Genomic DNA, 19,950 nt, shown 5'->3' on the forward strand with positions numbered 1-19,950 from the left:
ACTAAAAAGAAATCTCGGGCTTTATGAAAAATATTAGTTCCTCTCTATCTTCATTTTCAAAAATGTATTGATGGAACTGAAAAAACCAAAACATCTATGACTGATAACAGTGTATCATTATAAATATCAGTTGACCATAAGTCCAGAAACGGTGCTTGTAGGAATAAACCGGGTTTGAACACATATCTATAGTTCTGATGATACAGGCGAAACCACACTGGCTGCACTATTCATCTTACTTTGGGAGTCAGGTCTAAACATATTTCTAGGCTGCTTATGTTAATGCCAAGAGACTTAAAACTTGGGCAGTATAAATTTATGGCAGATATGGGAAAAATAAAAGGCGAGTAGGTCACTATGTCAAGAGAAGCAGCACAGTGGTCTGCCCTGCACTACTCTCTTGGGGGATCTCTGGTATATTGGGTAGGGCACTTCTGAAAGTAACAGCACCTTGATGATGACAGTTTCATAGAAGCCCTTATAACTCCAGAAAACAGCTAACCACAAAGGACTTAGATGTAGGGGAAAAAAAAAACCCGTATCTTTTAAACCTACAGAGTATTTATAAATAATAACATTCCATAGAATCTTATAGGCATAGAATCATATGCCTCCTCAACAAGGAGTAGCAGCATACAGGGCTTGGAATAAAAAAAACACCTTTATTTAGTTTATTTTTAGCAGTTTTAGTGGAAACACATTAAAAACATTAAAAACTATTAAAACACAACACAGTTTTCCAGAGCTTGACCACATTCTACATTACAGTGGTCTGTCTAGCCAAAGGTTAGGTAAGTATTTATTAACAAGATTCTATGACTACAACTAATCTTAGCTGGCTAACTCACTGCAAATGAGAAGTCAGGTCTTTGCAACACACTCCAGGGTGAGAGAAAAAAAAAGGCGCATTTCAGAATTTACAGTTTCTCAAGATCCACAATGTAACAGAAAATGAACAAAAAGAGACAACTCTTCAAAGCGATCTTGAAAAAGTCTGAGTACCTAATACCATCCAATTCTTCCAGAAAACTTGTATTTAAGAGGAATTCCAGGAACTCTCACTTGGAATTTCTACTCAAGTTGAGGTTATAAAAAAGTATGAATATTGAAGTAGACATTTCTACAATGAGAATGATGAAGGTGAAGGAAAGGGAATTTCTAAATGTTAATTTGATTGTCACATAAAATAATGCTCAGAAGCATGACCTGGTCAAGGAACCAAATTTAGAACTACATTCAAATTAATTAAAAGCAGACTAAGGAATTCAGCTAAGTACACATATTCAGTGTACAAATTTTAAAAATATTTTTTCTATATTAATTTGACAAGGAAAACAGATGTAGAAGCATTCTATAATTATGCCGTTTCCATCTTTTTCATATGAATTCTGTAAATTTTCTAAGAAAACAGTTTAAAATTTACTTAGAAGGCTCAATACCTCAAACTCAGCCCTTTTATATTGTTACAATAAAGTTAATCATGGAGGAATGATCACATCAGGAAGGTTTGAGGCTATGGTAATGTCTGTACCCCAACAATCTACGCCAACAAACTGATCACAGAACTATTCTACTGCTTTGCCAATCCAAATACTTCTTCCCACCCCAACTTCTCACTCTAGAGAGCTAATCCACTGTAAAGTCTCAGTGAACTGTTGAATTTCATCACTAAAATGCAAAGTTAAAATATCCCCAATCGAACCAGCTACAACCCAAGTGCTCCTGCGGAATGATTTCACTTAAAATCCCTGAAGGTGAACAGCAGTTGCTGTTTTTATATAATGTTTGTTAATTCATATAAAGCAGCTCAACTGCTTAGATTTTATTATTTCAGATTTTGTCTGTATGAATCTCCACATGTATTTAGTGTATCTGTGTACTCATGCTTAAGAGATATTTCTGTGTTTTCCCATTTAACTTTTGGTTAACTTTGGTGCTGGTTTTGGCTGAGGTAGAGTTAATTTTCTTCACAGTAGCTTGCATGGGGCTGTGTTTTGGATTTGTGCTGAAAACATTCTTGATAATTCAGAGATTTTTTCATTACTGTTGAGCAGCGCTTGCATAGAGTCAAGCACTTTTCTGCCTCTCACCCCACCTCACACAGCGAGCAGGCTGGGGGGCACAAGGAGCTGGGAGGGGACACAGTCAGGACAGCTGACCCCAACTGACCCGAGGGATGTCCCAGACCATATAGCATCATGCTCAGCATATAAAGCTGGGGGAAGAAGGAGGAAGGAAGGGACATTTGGAGTGATGGTGTTTGTTTAGCCAAGTCACCATTACACATGATGGAGCCCTGCTCTCCTGGAGATGGCTGAACACCTGCCTGCCATGGGAAGTGGTGAATGAATTCCTTGGTTTGCTTTGCTTGCACGTGTGGCTTTTGCTTTACCTATAAAACTGTCTTTATCTCAACCCACGAGTCTTCTCACTTTTACTCTTCTGATTCCCATCCCACCAAAGGGGGGGTGAGCAAGTGGCTGCATGGGGCTTAGTTGCCAGCTGAGGTTGAACCATGACGCTTTCAGACAATTTGATTTCTACTACCACCACAGATTTAGAAGGACATATCTGAAAAAGCACAGTAAAGAAAAGCAAATACCATTTATATTTTTTGCAACAATTAATATTTGCAGTACTCTTTATATTACTACTACTTTATTACTTGACTAGCAGTATTAACTACTCTGGCAACTACGCATGCCTGAAATGACATTACTTTCTAACACTGCAGACTTCACCAACTCTAAGCTACCTTAGAAGGAATGTCAATAATGCATACGACAGAAGTGACTTAGAAAATGAAGAAATCAATACATGTCTATCCTATCTATCTTCCTTGGGTTCACCTAAATCTAGCTGAAACATACTTTTCCTATTTCAATTCTGCCTCTGTTTGCAGAATTTGAATCCTTTAGACTTTATTACGTGTAGCAGTACTGTGCAATCATGGCAGTTCTGGTCTTAATTTCCTGTTTTAGTCTTAATTTCTTCCTGTATTCAAGAGATTGTTGATACAAACGCTAAATTTAAGATACAAAAATGCAGGTGTATTGAATACTGCCTTTAAGATATGGAGCTCTCAATTATTTACAAAAGTAACTTTTATTCAGACATAACATTCAGAAATCAACCTACAATGAAGTTAGTTCTGAGTTGGATCTATGAAATGAAGGATCCAAACCTTACTGCTAAGAGTAGAACATGATGAGAAATTTGACTGCAAGTACAGTTCTGTTACTTTTGACAAGGCTTTCTATAAAGAGAATGAGGCCTGACAGTGGCTAAAAGAAGAGATGCCCTTTATTACTCCGAATATGTCAATTCTAGTGACTAAACCCGGCACTTGGTAAATTAGAACATGTGGCTTTGTAACATTTGTACTGTGTAATAAGCCCTTAGGAAGGTTGCACAAGCTGCTTTTACTATTCAAAAGCAGCATCAATGTAAGTGCCTCAAAATGATGGTATTACCACACGATACACAAAGTCAAATTGCAGAATCAAAACGTGGGGGCAAAATCTACAACTAATCCTGACAACTGCCAAGTATCCTTTGAGTGGGAAGAGAGAGGGCAGCAGTACAGTTTTGCCCTAACAATGAATATATTGCAGTGCTCAAAGAAGGCTGAAGATTTTGCAAGCTAGATAGGTAACAGATGAAGATTTCTGGTATCTAAAGAGAAAGAGGCCATGTGATTTTTTCATTCTGTTTCCCAGATCATTTAGTTTTCCAAAATGCACTCAATTTCCCACTTCCACATGCTATTTACTCAAATAAAAATCATACTTTATTTAAAAAAAAGATTATGTCAGTAAGTTTCAGTAAGTCCTTCCAGGGGCCTCCTAGCATTAACACCCACATTCAATATTTTCATTAATCAGCACCAGGTAGTTCAATTCATGTGGGATTTGAGGCACAGTATTTTCCTACCCCAGACTTTGACTGAGAAAACAAAGCTTTCATTCTAAATGAAAGAAACCTGAACCAAGTACAGTCAAACATGTCCAGATTCTGAGCATACAGGCAAACCTGTCTTTGAAGCACGTTCACTCTACTGAACCATCACTCAGAATTTAAACAATTATATTGGGATCAAATACTAACTCTTAATGATCCTGTTTAAGGAAATAAGCTTTGAAGAAGCACAAAAACATATTAACAGGTATATTTGTAAGTCACTGGCAGGAGAAATACTGTGACATTGGTTGAAAATACTGAACTCACTTGTCCCAGTAAGGAAATGGATATTAAGAAGTGTGCTGTATAAGTTCTGGATTTTCAACTCTGCTTATTATACCAAGCAGATTTAATTCTTCAGTTACAACAAGCCCATCCACTATCTACATTTCTATCAAAATGCTTGGCCTGCCAGTAACAACTTCTGAATGTAGTTATGCATCAACAATATAAAAACCTTTAATAAGGGGAAGAGTTTGCAAGTAACATAGTTTAAAATAACATACTGTCATCATTTCCTCATTGCTTCTCCGTATTAAAAAATTACATGTAATCAATTTTGCTTTTTCTACTATTATGGCATTAGAAACTGTAAAAATTTTGTCCCAGATGCAGATCCAATTTGGAATAAAGGATAATATATTTCCAGTTCATAATCCAAACAAAAGAAAGTGCTTATAAAAGCAAGCTATGGAAATCACAAAGAAAGCACCGGTCAGGCTCCCTCCACTTTCACCCTAGCAGTGGGTATAAGTAAACTTAAACTAAGGACTTATGGCACTAGTATAAAAACTATGTATATAATTTATTTTTTTTAAAATCAGTTTTTCTTGTCTCCCTCCTTATCCAAGTTTCACAGCATACATATGGGTATGAATAAGTAAGGGATTCTTCACCCTAACTTCATGCACAGCAGCTTGAGAAATGATTCAGATTAACATAAATGATAATACACATACATAAGGCTGTCTTTCAAAGAGGTTTGATAATTCGTAAATGCAATGTTTACACAGATCAGGTCAAGTCAAAAGGTTTGTAATATAAGTATTTAACATGTAAATCTGTTTATCACTGCTAAGGAACATGGGATGACTTCAGATGCTCACTATCTAATATACGCAGTACACATTTAGTGCAACTCGCATGAATTTTCATTCTGATTTTTAATTACTGTGCAGTTTATAAAGACAAAAATCCACTAAGTGAGATTGCTCTTTTTTTCCTTTATCAGAACAATTAACATTAATTGCATATTACTTCACAGGCACTGCTTTTTTACACACTCATTACTAAAATAATAGATTGAATGAAGTTTGAATAGAAGCATTAAAATAAGAAGTACAGACGTTTACCCTTAAACATATTTCTATCAATATTTCTTTAGCCAGTGTTCATAAGGAAGTAATGCAAAGCTTCATTTACACTCACTATATGTTTCAGGACTTCTATCAAAAAAAGAAATGGCAGCTCCTTTTAAAATTGTTTATATTGTGTTTTTTCCAGACGTAATTTACTTTTTATACTGTATACAGTTTTACTTGCATAACTTGTCAAAACATTTTGTGAAACCATAAAAGGAGGACAGGGATTTCATACCATTGAAGAGACCTTGGTGGCAGGAAGGCAAGACATTGAATTTGTTTTTACTTGAGATTTTTAAAGTTTTAGACAGAGTCTGAATTCATGTCTCTGTGGCGTCCATCCTGTTTTTTCACCTACTAGAGAATAAAGTAGCCAAAGTTTTTTTTTTTTTTCCTAAGGTTTCCAATTCATGGCTTCAATTTCTATCTCAAAATCTTAAAATGAAATATCCACCCATCCATATGGAGGTCCAGACATGTATTTTTTTGGATTTATTAAAATCTACTTATACCGATAATAGCATAGGGACATATGATTTGTCATGGCAAACCCAGGTTTAACAGCGTAATTGATTGGATTTTGTATAGTGGATCATTATGTTCATGCCTCTGCAGTAAAGTGCTAAATAGGAATTGCCACAACAAAGACTTCTCAATGCTGACTGAGAAGGAAAAGGTAGGACGTACTGGGGTAATTTGGGAAGAGACTGCTCTTCAGGGACACAGGAGAGGAATCTTCAAACCAACAGGACTACCAAGCTCTACCAAAGGGAAGAAAACATGCCACAACACAAGAAGCCATGAATTATGTCTTTGTCTGAATAACCCAGGGACACCAGACGATTACATCTTGTCTTACAATCTTGCTTGGGAGGAAAGACCGCTTCACAGAGCTTTACAGGATAAAGACATACCCTATAAAAGAAACTCTGCGTGTATGTGGAATTTCTTTTTGTACAGTATTCAACAGGACCTTGAGATAAACCTCATTATTTTGTTCTGCAGTTGCAATGACGGCACTGTACATTATACTCCCTTAAAGACTTTCTCCCATGTAAATAAATCTGACACTGATCCTGCACAACATCTGAACCTGCCCTGTCTTCACAACCCCAATTCATGGACTAAGAATGTCATTGTGAAAGATTTTTCCTTTGGTAAATGAAAGACTAAATGAGAAGTTTTCCATGATAACCAGGTATTTTGAAAGAATAAATACATGTTTAACAGTTTTGATCCAATAATAAATTGGATCAAAATAAAAAAAGGCATCAACATAGCTATATATTTTGTAAATTCATATTAATAGCTTAATATTTTCTTTGGTTTCTGAAAAAGTTTCATCACTGTTTTCCCTAAACTTATGTCCACATTTAATTACTGAAAATGCACCTCCACCGCACAGCAGATGTGTCATTAACTATTTCTGAAAAAAAGTGAAATAAAATCACCCAGCATGAGAATACTATGGAATAAGTCAACACTAGCAGATGGTGTTTATTTTGTCACTGCTTGTGTTAAAAATTACCACCTATTTCATCAGTTTCTTTAAGGTAGAAGCTTCATGTAAAAAGTGGAAAAGCTATTTTTTATAAGCTGTCACAGAACTCCTTAAAATATAAGTTCTTGTTTTCATGGCTTCCAGTTTTCTAGGACATGGTGCAATACACAGGAGATGGGTTTGTATAAATCTAACATGATCGAGTACTTTGCTAGCAGCTCAGTCTTTCAACACACAATCTGTTTTGTTTCTCAAGCAAATTTGTAAATTCTTTAGTTCAAATAACGGTGTTTTCAAGACAAATTCTGTAACAAGTGTTAAGTCTGCTCTTAGGAGAGGCACCTGGTAGAACTGTCAGCTTGTTTTCTTCTAGGACACAATATTCAAGAGAGTTTTACTTCCCCCTCACAGTTTCCTACATTCTCATTATTTTATTTTATCACACACTTTTGGCTTTGTGGTTTACATTCTCTGATTGATTGTTTCTTAACAAAACAGCATGTTGCATGAAGAGCAATTGTACAACCTGGACTCAGCTACTTAAAGAAATCATTGCTATAATCCCACGATAAAACCAAGTTTTGCTCATGTATTTTTGAATGAATTTCCATTAAAATGGAAACCCAAAAAACCTCCCAGAAATGCAAACCCATATAATCCTCAGTAAGGCAAATCCACATTGAAAGCAGCAAAGTGAACTAAGTTCCTCACTACTGTAATTTAAACAGAATTATTATAAAAGCTCTATCCACAGTATCCATACACAGTATTTAAATACAATGTAAAATAACTTACTCATATCTGAAGACTATGGAACACCAGCCTACCATTCTCACTGATGACTTTAAACGTCATGCTATAGAGATCATCCTCCTAAATCAAACCCCCATACAACCAGTTGCATTTTGCATCTAAATGTCAAAAGCACAGGATAAAATCCAATCCATTTTATTCCCCCAGAAAAGGCATAATCCCTATCTTCATTAAATTACAGTTCAACTGATAATATCCCAAAATTACTTTAAGAACTTACTTGCACATCACAGATTACCATAGATCTTTGAGATAGTTGTATGCTTGCTTCAACAACATACCAAATACATATCTTATTAACTATAGTCATTCAAATCTTCTTTTGGTATTGACAGGATTATACATGAATTCAAAGACTATGGGCTCTGCTACAATGTTCAGACTTGTATGTTCACAGTTTACTAAAGATTGTCATGTTGAAACAAACAGCAAAGACACTTAAAGTGCACTACAATGGCTGCAAAGTAAACAAAAAGATAGGAAATGGTAGAAAAAAGGCTGCCTGGACTCCCACTGTTAGTGGACTGCAATATGTTTTTTAATAACTTGACTCAATCCTTTCTCCCTCCCTGTTACGTCTTCTATTGCACTTAATGTTCAGGTTGGCTTGCACACACTATACAGGGAACCAATCCTTTCATTATTTAATGAGAAGCATGGGCCTCTTGGTGTCCTATTCAAATCATACTCTAAGCAGAGCACTGTTATATATAATGCTCAACATTACACTATCTGAATGCTTCAAAAGCATTAATTAATGTTTCTGATACATTTCTGATCTTTTGTTACATTATTTTACAGCTATAAAAAGAAACCCAGGGTGGTTTCATTCTTTTATTTGTTTGGTTTTATTTTTAATTCTGGGTGCTTAGTATGAGATAGATTTGAGATATTTTGTGGGGGCTTTACTTTTGTTTTGTTTGGTTGGGTTTTTTTAACCTATTAAGAATTCTTCTCCCAGAAAAGGAGAAGTCAGAAAAGGTGAGATTTAGGTCTACTCCAAATACTAGGTAGGGGGGATATTTTCCTAAAGGATGCTTTTATTCTTTTTCCTTCCAGAGTCTGAACGTGGATCTGACAACAGTCCTTCTGCCTGCATTTCTGAAGCACTGACCATTATAATACCCATGTTCAGCACTTAACCTCCTTTTTTCCAATTACCTCTTGGTCTGCACCAGCGGCATCTTTCTCCTTAGCAAAGCAAAGGCTGAATAGATCAAGAAACCTAACATTTTATTAGAACACAGCAAAGCAATCCGCTCACTAAATGAGCACACTCAATAACTGGGTACCTTTAAAATGAAAAGTCTGAGGGCTCTACTTATGGTGATACAAAAAGTCCTCTTCTGTTGACACAACATGCACACTGAAAGCTTTGCAACACTATTTGGATGAATTCTCAGCCAGCTGAGGCTTTAAACTAAGGTTAGTGCCATCTGTCTGGTTTTGGCAGCATCCAGACTGATGTAAAAAAGTCCTATGGCACTTTTTAAAAGGAACAGAGATAAAGTTTGGTTTTGGTCAATTCCCTTGAATTATTAACATAATAGATTTGGCTAACATCAATGCCAGTCAGCAAATTTGGATCTATAAGCTCACTGCACTTTTCTTACCAGATTTAGAGCATGCAACAAACTATTTTACTAGTCATATCAGATTTAGTATGTCATTGAAAGTACTAAGTTTTTCTATGACTTGTCTCAGTTCAATTATTTTCTTAAATGCATGTTATTGTCAAGCCAGAGGTGAGAATTAATACTACCACCAAATATTTTTGAGTTGTCATATAGTTATTAATACATTCTCATGTTTTTCTTAACTTCTAGGAACCCTGAACACAGTACCAAAAATTAAAAGCAATATATAAACCAAATCTGTTTGAATGGGGAAGGGTATCAGGTTGCCAGGGAAAAGAACTAAACCAAAAAGAAATAATATTTGATGAAAAGCCTCAAAGCTTCAGATTAGAAATGACATAGTTCAGATGGATGTAATTTGTAGGACAAAACCTTTCTGTGATCCTGGAAAATACACTCAAGTACTTTTCTTTGAGATTTAGTATGGCCTAAATAGCATAGCCCATTCAATTCACCTGTGCCAAAATCCGTTCTGCAAAACCAATGATCATGAATGGTTCAGGAATGCAGAGATATATACAAGATCATTTCTATTCTTTATTAATTTCATCTTTATTTCCAACTATACGCATGCCACCTTGGGCAATTTTTAGTATTACAGACCAGCATTATGGAAATTTAACTGCTCTACCGAATTCTCTGGCTCCCACTCTTCTAAGAAGCATGGAAATACAAAAAATAGTCCTTATCCCCAGTTTGAAAACACACTGAGCATTTTTGGGCTGCATTAACTATGAAATGGTCACATATGCTCAGTACTTTCCAGAATTTGATGTAAGAAACCATCCCAGTATTTGCTCAGACACTGAGATTCAAAGCACAATGCCATTCACCAGTTTTTACCAACAATCAAGCAATTATTGAAAGAAATATATCAGAAAATAAAATGGGGTGATGATAAAACCTTGTTTTTTATTTCTTATTTAAATATTAAGCAAGCAGAATATTATTCCTGGTTAGGGCCCTAATTTTGCAAATGCAATTTGGGCTTAAATGAAAAGCCCAAATGGAAAGGTATCTTTCATGTATGTACTGGGTCACGGTTGCAATGGAAGAAAAGAATAAAATATCAAAATATGCCTTTCATCTCATTAGGCAGTCAAATACAAGGCAAAAACTACAGTGTTGAGGACAAAGGACTATAAAAAATAGTCCCTGCTAAATTAGTAAAGGCACATACTGATCCTATAGTTAGTATAGGTGTATATATCCAGTGAACGAAAACCATTTCTTGAATTCAAGAAATATCAAGAGAAAGATGTCACTGAATCATTATCTTTGTACCAAAATTCCTTGAGATATCTTTGGATTTATATTACTTCATCTTGCTCATTTTTTCTTTTGCTAAAAAGTACATTGCAAGCTTTTTTCCAGACATCCTCCTCCTCCCAAAGGAGTTTTGCTCTCAGGGAAACAAAAGGTATGTATGTGTAGGAGAGGCAGTGGTACTTAAAAAAAAAAAAAGTCTATCAATGAGGTGATTCCCTACAAAACAAAAAAAACCCAGCAAAACCCTGATTGTTTTACACAGCCCCTAAGATACAAAACTTCAGTGACACACCAAGTGTGACTGTCTGAATCTGAAACTCTTAGATCAAAAAAATTCAAATCAAGACTAAAGATGAACTGAGTTATCACAAAATCTTTCAGTAGAAAGTCAGATTTAAGAATTGCTGCAGAAACATGTATCACATACAAGCTTTTACCAATGGGATAAAACAGATGCAACTGCTTTTGTGAAAATCCTGCTGGATACAGGTACCGTACTGTTTTTAGATTGTGCCTGTGAATACCCAGATCTGGCATCTCTTACATGTCTTAGCTCTCTTTCTGCCCATGTAATGAGGCCTGTCCCATGAAGCAACATCAGCTCAGGGAAAAAGCAGCTCCTTCAGTACCCAGTGATGACTCCCAATAAAAACCCCACCCTTACTTAGTTCAATCAAATTAGGAATGTAATACTCAACAATGAAATAGAAATAAGTAGTAAAGAGAGATCAGATTTATTCAATTGGATATAAATACCCAGGAGGACAAAAAACAAGCAAGCAAACAAATCCCACAATACATAATATGCAGAACATAGAGTAGATTAATCATTGCAAACCCCACAAATTCTAAACTAGGTTCTAAGTTTACAAGGAATACAGTTTAAGCAAGATAAAAACCTTACGTATTAGAGAGTTCTTTGTCTCAGCCAGCTGCTGCCAGCTTGTCTGTCTGTCTTTCAATTTCTCAGAAAGGTGTGTGTGAAAATCTAAATGAAATAAAACAAATACATTTTAGAGATGGCTCTTTTCCTCCTTTTCTTCCATTCCATTCACCTTTGGTGAAATACAGCCAATAGAATGTTTCACCTCCTCCCACCCAAAGCATTCTTGAATAACAAAAAAATACATTACTCATTATTATCTAGAGATTGAGAATTCTTTTATGTTTTTATCAGTGACATATAAAAAGGCATACTGAGTGGCAGTAGTACTGGCGAAATCTTGCTTTGCAGGAGGTCCACATACCCACTGTCGGTATCATTAACCACAAAAAGGACAGAATGCATAAAACTCTGGGTATAATATGTGCGCTAGAATTTAACCTGAAGTCCATGAAAGTTTCCATACCTGCTGTACAGTAGGTTTTTAAGATCATACTAAATTGTTTCCAGTGTATTATCTATTACTTCCTTAGCCAAATATGTACCATTACATCCTTCTAAAAGATAATTTTTATTATCTAAACACAGACTCTTAAGATACATTTGGAAAACAGACACTTTCATCTGTAATAAATCACTTCTTACATGTTTATTACAGCAGCATGATGACTTTTACATTGACTGTCAACATAATCAGGCTCATTCTGCGGCATCTCAACTAGACATGAACCAGTGAAACTGCACTGTTGAAGGATGGCAGTTTTTTTTCTTTTTTCTCTTGTAAAAACTCTCTAGCTTTAGGAAGACAGATTTTTTTATATATATATACATATATATATATGTATATATATATATAAAATCCCTTAGTTTTGAAGAGTTTTTCTCTTTGACCAAAAAGAAAACAGGTTTCCTTTGGTTGTACAACTAATTAAAATATAGCTGGATTTTGAAAACATGAAGTAATGAGGGAGTCCCCTTACATTTGAAACGCACAAAATCAATTGAAAATTGTTATTGAATTTCATAATAACAATGGGAGAGTTTTCAGATGCAGTAAACAGGAAACATAAAACCTATTTTTATTTATTTACATGAATTTCCTTACACAAACCAGTAAGACAAGAAGCCTACTTCACTCTCTTTAAGGCTTCACTGGGAAATTATTTTACTTGGTACATCTCAGGTTCAAATCCTTAATAATTTTTATAAAATAATTTAATCTTGCACCCAAGGTTCACCAGAATGAACAATGAAAATGTGTTCTGTATACCACAGCAATTTATTACATGCAAAGAAAAAAAGGCGATGCATTGACACTTAAAGATATAAAAACAGCTGACCGAAACAACAGAAAATAAAGCTAAAGGTGTGAGACAACAAATTAGCTATTTGTTAGGAGCACAAATATTTTGGACCTAAAATGTCTGCAACAGAAATAATGTGAAAGAATGACAGCTCCTAAGTGTTACATTGCTCGTTTTGGGGGTAAAAAGTATTTTTAAGGGACAAGTCATACTTTTACAAACAATAAAAACCAGACAGAGCTTCCTAAACTGGCTAAACGTCTCCTTGCCACACATGAAATTCAAGTTTGATGTGGTATGAATATAAATAATTTTCAGGTATTTGGGTCCATGTCTAATTAGTTCAGCTTTATTTTTTATGATACAGACTTTTTATTTAAAAGCAAGGAAGGAAAAAAAGAGATTTTCATGAATGCTCCACTGAAAGATAATTCTAAGGACAATATGCAAGTGAAGCAAAGATACGTGAAGTGCGGAGCACAATGACTATCAATATAAAAACTTTGATAAATATTTTTTTTTAAAAAATGCAAATTTATTCCTTTTGGTATTACCAGCAATTTTCCCAAAAATATAATACTACAAGTTGATGAGATTATTTTAATATTTTTCATATTTCAAAAATAATAGAAATTAAACAGAAGTAAGCACATGTAGATGCAGGAATATATGAAAAAGGAAGTCATGGAATTGTTAAGCTTTTTTTTTCTTTTCTTTTTTATGTGAAAATAGGACCAAATGCTTAAATACAGTGCAATTCTTCTGTGGTACTTACAATTAAATTAAACAATTCCAGTAGTTTGCAATTTTACAGTTTCTGTTATATCACACCCTATAATATGCAAATTTTTGAAACCTTTACTGTCTCTGTTTTAATAGAAGTTTTTATTTTCATTTCTCTTTCAAGAGGAAAAAACAGAATTAATCCATCAACAGTTTATCTATTGACATTACCCTTTAAGCTTGTGTATGTTACTGAATCTGCTAGTCTCTCTTTTTACCTGTCTGTGGCCACCCTGGGATATTTGATCCTTACAACTACAAAGGGTACAGATGAGGACAACAAACTGTTCCCCCAAGGAAGCTGAGCCATGTCTCTTTTTGATGTGAAACATCTAAAACCAATAGCTAAAACGTAAGTTTCCAAGCTCTGTTTCTCCAACAATGGAAAAAAAAAAAAAAAAGTTTGTTACCAATGCCCAAAGGAAAGAATAATTTAAATGTTGAGACACTTTAAAAATAGTGTCATCTGCAGGGAAGTCTCCATGGGTATTACCTTCCTTTGACACTCACAGGGAGTTAAACCTAATTGCATTTAGGGTTATCTCTAGCAGCTACACTCAGAATCAAACATCCTCATGAGGACTATTGTTCTAACTAATCTACTTATTAGGCTTTTATTCAGATTTAGTACAGTCTTTTATAAAAAACATCTCAAAGGGATAGTAATGGATTTTGCAATTATCAGACAGGAAAGAATAGACTATGACCCACAATCTTTGGCCTTGCCAAAAATTAGGAAAAAAATCTTTTGTAAGCAAATCTTTAGATCATTAAGTTAATTTTAGTCCCTATCAGACGCCACACTTTACATCTGGAAAAAGTAAAACCTGTGTGAATTTACTATGCTTTCGTCTTATACATTCCTCTAAAACACAAACTCCCCAACGTCCACAGGTCTGTTTGCTCCTACAGCAACTGACAAATCTGCTTTCTGTACACTTTCAAAGATGAATGAATAGCAGTTTTCATCTTGCTGTCTCGACTCAGTTTAAGTTAAAAATCAATGCTGATACAGCTAATTTTAAATTATAGTACAAACACTAGCAACACTTTGCAAATTGAGAGAACAAATACTGCAATTCCTAAACCAGTCTCCTGTGAGATATACAATATTCAGACTAGCTGATTGTCTTCTGCACATTATTCAGTGAACTCATTTTCTTCTCCTTTCCTCACAGCAGCCTCTTCAGAAACTGATACTCTGCTTCTGCCATTCCGTCCCTTTTTAACATTTATCTAACTTCCTTCACACCCCAACAGTCTCCTCCGAGGCCTAGCACCCTGATGAGACCTACATGACGTCGTCTCGCCGTCTGACAGAAAGGCTGACAAGGAAAGGTTGTAATTACTCTCCCCATTTTCATTCCCTCTCTATTGCTGTGCCTTGTAACCAGCAGTCAGGAGGCCCCTCTGAACACCACACAGTCAGAGGTCCCGCTCATCAGGATCCCACCGCACAGCGTTCTTGCGCCCCAAAGGACACGTCTTTCTTACAGCAAAGAGGCTGATCACCAAATACTGTGTTGTTCTTAATTTATGGTTCCTACCTATCCAGGAATAAGTATCACTCCTATATCCTCCTTCTCTCCCCCTCCATCCCCAGTTGTTTTCTTCCTTCAGAATTTTCCCCTTCATAGTCCTGTCTGAATGAGAGCTTCCAACTATGCACTATGAATTTTCAACCTTATTAGCTAAATCAGGTATCCTGGAATTTCACTTTTTAACATTTCTCAATAGACATCACTTAAAGTTTGCCTACCAATCATATAGTATATGCTCCACCCGTTAAGATCATAGTACATTGTTTATGTTTTGGGTTTTTTTTCTTACAGCATGAGAACTTTTTGCATTTTATAACCTTTGTTTCCTCCATCCATAATTCTTATGCCTGTCAACATTCATCTAGAAAATAACTGTGGAACTTTAAATATGACCAAAGCCTAAATATCCTCCTAAGCTCTGTTCTCATTTTTCCTCTTCTATTTATCAAAGTGGCATAACCCAATTTTTACTTATAATAAACAATAAAAAGATGGTTTATTTTTATAAACTATCACTTCAGAAGCATTAAATAAAGGTCTTACAAATAAATACCTTTCATTCTCGAGCTGTTTCCTCTCCCTCCCAATATTTACACAAAAACATCCAGTAACAAACACTTGCTCCATTTCTGTCACACCCATGTGGCTGAGGCTTGTCCCCATTGTCTCTGATTTCCTCTCTACTGAACACTTCCAGTGAGCAGAAGCTGGTCCTCTGTTAGTACCTTGGTACATTTTCATTGCTATTTGCTCAATGTTTATTACTGATCATTATGGTTTTTGAGGAATAGGACAAAAACTGTAACAACTGACAGAGAATGCTCTCTCAGTACTTGGCAGGTCAAAGGTCTATGTTTTCCTCAAATAATCTTTTTTGGTTTTGTTTTTTGTGTTGGATTTGTGTGGCGAGTTTTTGGTAGCAGGGGAGGGGGCTATATAGATGGCTCCTGTGAGAAGCTTCCCGAAGCTCCCCCAGCTCCAAGTCAGACCCACCTCTGGCCAAGGCTGAGCCAATTAGTGATGGTGCCTGCGCCTCTGTGATAACCTATTTAAGAAGGGGAACCTGAGAGGAGGAGGGGCAGTTGTGAGGGAGACACCTCTGCAAACACCAAGGTCAGTGGAAGAAAGGAGGAGGAGGCGGGGAGGGGTGCCAGAGCAGAGATCTCCTGCAGCCCGTGGGGAGAGGGCAGGGCTGTGCCCCTGCCCCCAGGGAGGTCACTGGTGGAGCAGATGCCACCTGCAGTCCGGGGGTGACCCCATGCTGGAGCTGGGGGCTGCACCCGAAGAAGGCCGGGACTCTGAGGAAAGCCCACCCTGGAGCAGTCTGTTGCTGGGAGGAACGCAGCCCGTGACAGGGACCCACTCTGGAGCAGTTTGTGAACAGCTGCAGCCCATGGAAAGGACTCACATCAGAGGAAGTTCATGGTGGACTGTCTCCTGTGAGAGGGACCCCACACTGGAGCAGGGGAAAAGTGGGATGAGTACTTCCCTTGAGGAGGAAGGAGCAGCAGAAACAACATGTCATAAACTGTCTGCAACCCCCATCCCCTGTCCCTGCTGCAGGGGAGGAGATAGAGAAATCAAGAGCAAAGCTGAGTCTGGGAAGAAGGGAGGGGTGGGGGGAAGGTATTTTTAAGATGTGGTTTTATTTTCTCACTGTCCTACTCTCTTTGATTGGTGAATTAGTGTTGTTGGTTGTGGTGTTCAGATTAAATTGATGTTCTTTTTCTTCCCCAATATAGTCTGCCTTTTGCCCGTGACTATAATGGGTGAATAATCCCTCCCTGTCCTTGTCTCAATGCCCAAGCCTTTTGTTTTATTTTCTCCTCCCCATCCCTGAGGCGGAAGAAGTGAGGGAGTGTCTGCATGATGCTCAGTTGCCTTCTGGGCTCAGACCACAACATTTTTTCATCATGTTCTCCCCTAACATTTTGGATCAAGCGTACTGGACAGATGCAACAAATGTGGTACTCTTAACCTATATGTGTACCATTTCTGGAGGCAAACAATGATTGTGAAGAAATTAGAAAAAACTCAGTAATAAGGAAGTCATGCACAAAAGTATGGAAATATGAACTCTTCTGCAATAAAAGGGCCACACAATTCTTCTCTTCCTATATTGTCTTGACAGAATTACTATCTGCTGGTTCTATTACATTCTATTGCACATTTTATATACAGTGTTTTGTTTGATTTTTTACAAAAGTTGTGTTCATTTTCTCTCCTCTGAAGCACATTCACTAAGCCAATTAAACTTAAAAGAGCTTTACCTGCATAGTATACTGGCAGCTCTCAAGCAGAATTATTCTCCAATACAAAACATCCACAAGATATATTTTATTTTTTGAAAGTATATGTTAACTACGTTAAATATGTTAACACACCACCAAATATTCATGCAAGAATGACAAACACTACAAAGGAAAATGCTCTAATATTAGTTCAAGTACAATTGAAAGCTTATTATGGTTCAGTGAGCTCAACAGCAAATACACCATTTTCCCTTTTCTCAGTCTACCAAAGATAAGGTTACAAAATGGGCGTCAGAAGAATTTTTGACTCGCATTGCTATTTATGGTGTCCGAAGTATTACCACACTAACCAGCACCAGATCTACTTGTCATGGTTTAACCCCAGCCGGCAATTAAGCACCACACAGCCGCCCGCTTTCTACCCCTCTGCCAGTGGGACAAGGGAGAGAATTAGAAGGAAAAAAAGGAAAAAAAAAAGGTAAAACTCATAGGTTGAGATAAAGACAGTTTAACAGGACAGAAAAGGAAGGGAAAAATATATAAAAAAAAAAAAATAGAATATACAAAACAAGTGATGTACGATATAATTGCTCACCACCTGATGACCGATGCCTGGGCAATTCCTGAGCTGTGGTGCCCCCCCAGCCAACTCCCCCCAGTTCATACACTGGGCATGATGCCATATGGTTTGGGATGTCCCTTTAGTCAGCTGGGGTCAGCTGTCCTGGCTGTGTCCCCTCTCAGCCTCTTGTGCACCCCCACCCTCCGCTGGCAGGGCAGTATGAGAAGCTGAGAAGTCCCACACTTAGTATAAACACTACTTAGGAACAATTAAAACATCAGTGTGTTATCAACATTATTCTCACCCTAATTCAAAAACACAGCACTGTACCAGTTATTAGGAAGAAAATTAACTTTATTCCAGCCAAAACCAGGACACTACTGCACCAGGAGCTGGATTTTTCAAGCGTATTGCCTATGTCTTTTACACAGAATGAACTGAGCAATTAGCTACATTACAGACAACAGTACAGGACTTAAAATGACAAATACCTTCAGTTTGTATTTTCATTTTCTATAGACTAATAAAAGCATCAGGACGTACTAGCACTGTAGGAATCACAGGGACATGTATAATTCATATCAGCACTTCGTACAGTGCTTAGACGTGTCTTTCTTTGTAGAGAAGTCTGTCTACACTTATGAACTTAAAGTGAACTGAAACTAAACTTCAAGTGGATTTATTTAAGTCAAATTAAATTGTTTCTATTTGTCTTATTTCAAAAAAGAATTAAAATACAGGCCCTCCTAAGTCCAAATTAATATGTCTACATAGGAGTTTCAATCAATTTCACAATATCACTTTAAAATCATGCCACTAAATCATAGAATCATAGAACGGTTTGGGTTGGAAGGGACCTCAAAGATCACCTAGTTCCACCCACCTGCCACGAGCAGGGACACCTTCCACTACGCCAGGTTGCTCACAGCCCCATCCAACCTGGCCTTGAACCCTTCCAGGGAGGGGGCAGCCACAGCTTCTCTGGGCAACCTGTGCCAGGGCCTCACCACCCTCACAGGGAAGAATTTCTTCTTTCTGTCTAATCTAAATATACCCTCTCTCAGTTTAAAACCATTATCCCTTGTCCTATCCGTACACTTCCTGATAAAGAGTCCCTCCCCAGCTTTCCTGTAGGCCCCCTTTAAGTACTGGAAGGTACTGGTAATCAGATTACCAAATCACTGGTAATTTGGATGAATCTTCTCAAATGCCCCTGAACAGTCAAGTCCCAACACCTAAAATATTCGTAATTGCCTCTTAATCCAACATGGCCATTGACTTGCATAAAAAGAAAAAACTCTAAGTGAAACTTCTTAACATTTTTGCTCTTCCTCATGCTGTTTCCTTCTGGTTTTGTTTTGCTTTGCTTTTTGAAGTCAGGGTCAATTTAACAACTATTACTTCATGCTGTTAGGAATGGGTTAGTAACCCCATACAGGTCAATGACTCAGCTATGGGTCATTATCCCCATAATTTATAAAACCATAAGCCAGAATTCTCAAGGGAATAGTTTATTAGACGCTAAGAAAAGCTTCAGTCTCAAGTAGCAACTACAGGTTCTCTAAGGTTGCTTTCTCTTTCTTTAATACGTCTTCCATCCAAGTCTTTCTCACAAATAACACTTTACTATTAGTTCAGCCTCTGTTCCAACGACTATCTTTTATGATCAAAAACTTAATGCCTGGAAAGAACAATATCTGAATTATTAGGCTAATGGGGAGAATTTAAATTAGTGAAGTACAAACTGAACAGTTCCCAGTGAAAGCATCACTTTTAAAAATCTAGCTAGTTGAAAAAAAAAAAAAAAATCACTAAATTCAGTAGCCTCACATACATATGGTGAGAAAATTCTCATTAACCAAGTTTTAGAACAAAAGTGGTCAGGTACAAAGTTTAAATTTAGAGGGGACTACATGCATTGTACTACAACCAATCAGCACTTCCATTAAAGCACCCACTGCTGTTCTTCATCGCTTCTGGCAGCACACAAAACTGCATAAATAAAAACCGTATAAACAAGGCTAAAAAGAATTTAAATTCTAAAAAGAATTCTTTAAAAATAATTTTTCTCCTTATTGTGGGAT

At 36.7% G+C, this 19,950-nt stretch overlaps 1 protein-coding gene across 4 annotated transcripts in view; it reads right to left on the minus strand.

The window, feature by feature from the left end:
* TENM2 (teneurin transmembrane protein 2) overlaps nucleotides 1-19,950 on the minus strand; it is a 741,247-nt gene that overhangs the window by 308,255 nt on the left and 413,042 nt on the right. For 3 of the 4 annotated variants that reach the window (XM_074883298.1, XM_074883301.1, XM_074883300.1), the window contains exon 5: nucleotides 11,446-11,529. The exons of the other annotated variant lie outside the window; for it this stretch is intronic. In XM_074883298.1, coding sequence (XP_074739399.1) covers nucleotides 11,446-11,529 — 84 coding nt within the window. The remainder of the gene's footprint in view (nucleotides 1-11,445; nucleotides 11,530-19,950) is intronic. 4 annotated transcript variants of the gene reach the window in all.

The sequence above is a fragment of the Strix uralensis genome, chromosome 14, assembly GCF_047716275.1.
Source record: "Strix uralensis isolate ZFMK-TIS-50842 chromosome 14, bStrUra1, whole genome shotgun sequence".
Lineage (NCBI taxonomy): Eukaryota > Metazoa > Chordata > Aves > Strigiformes > Strigidae > Strix > Strix uralensis.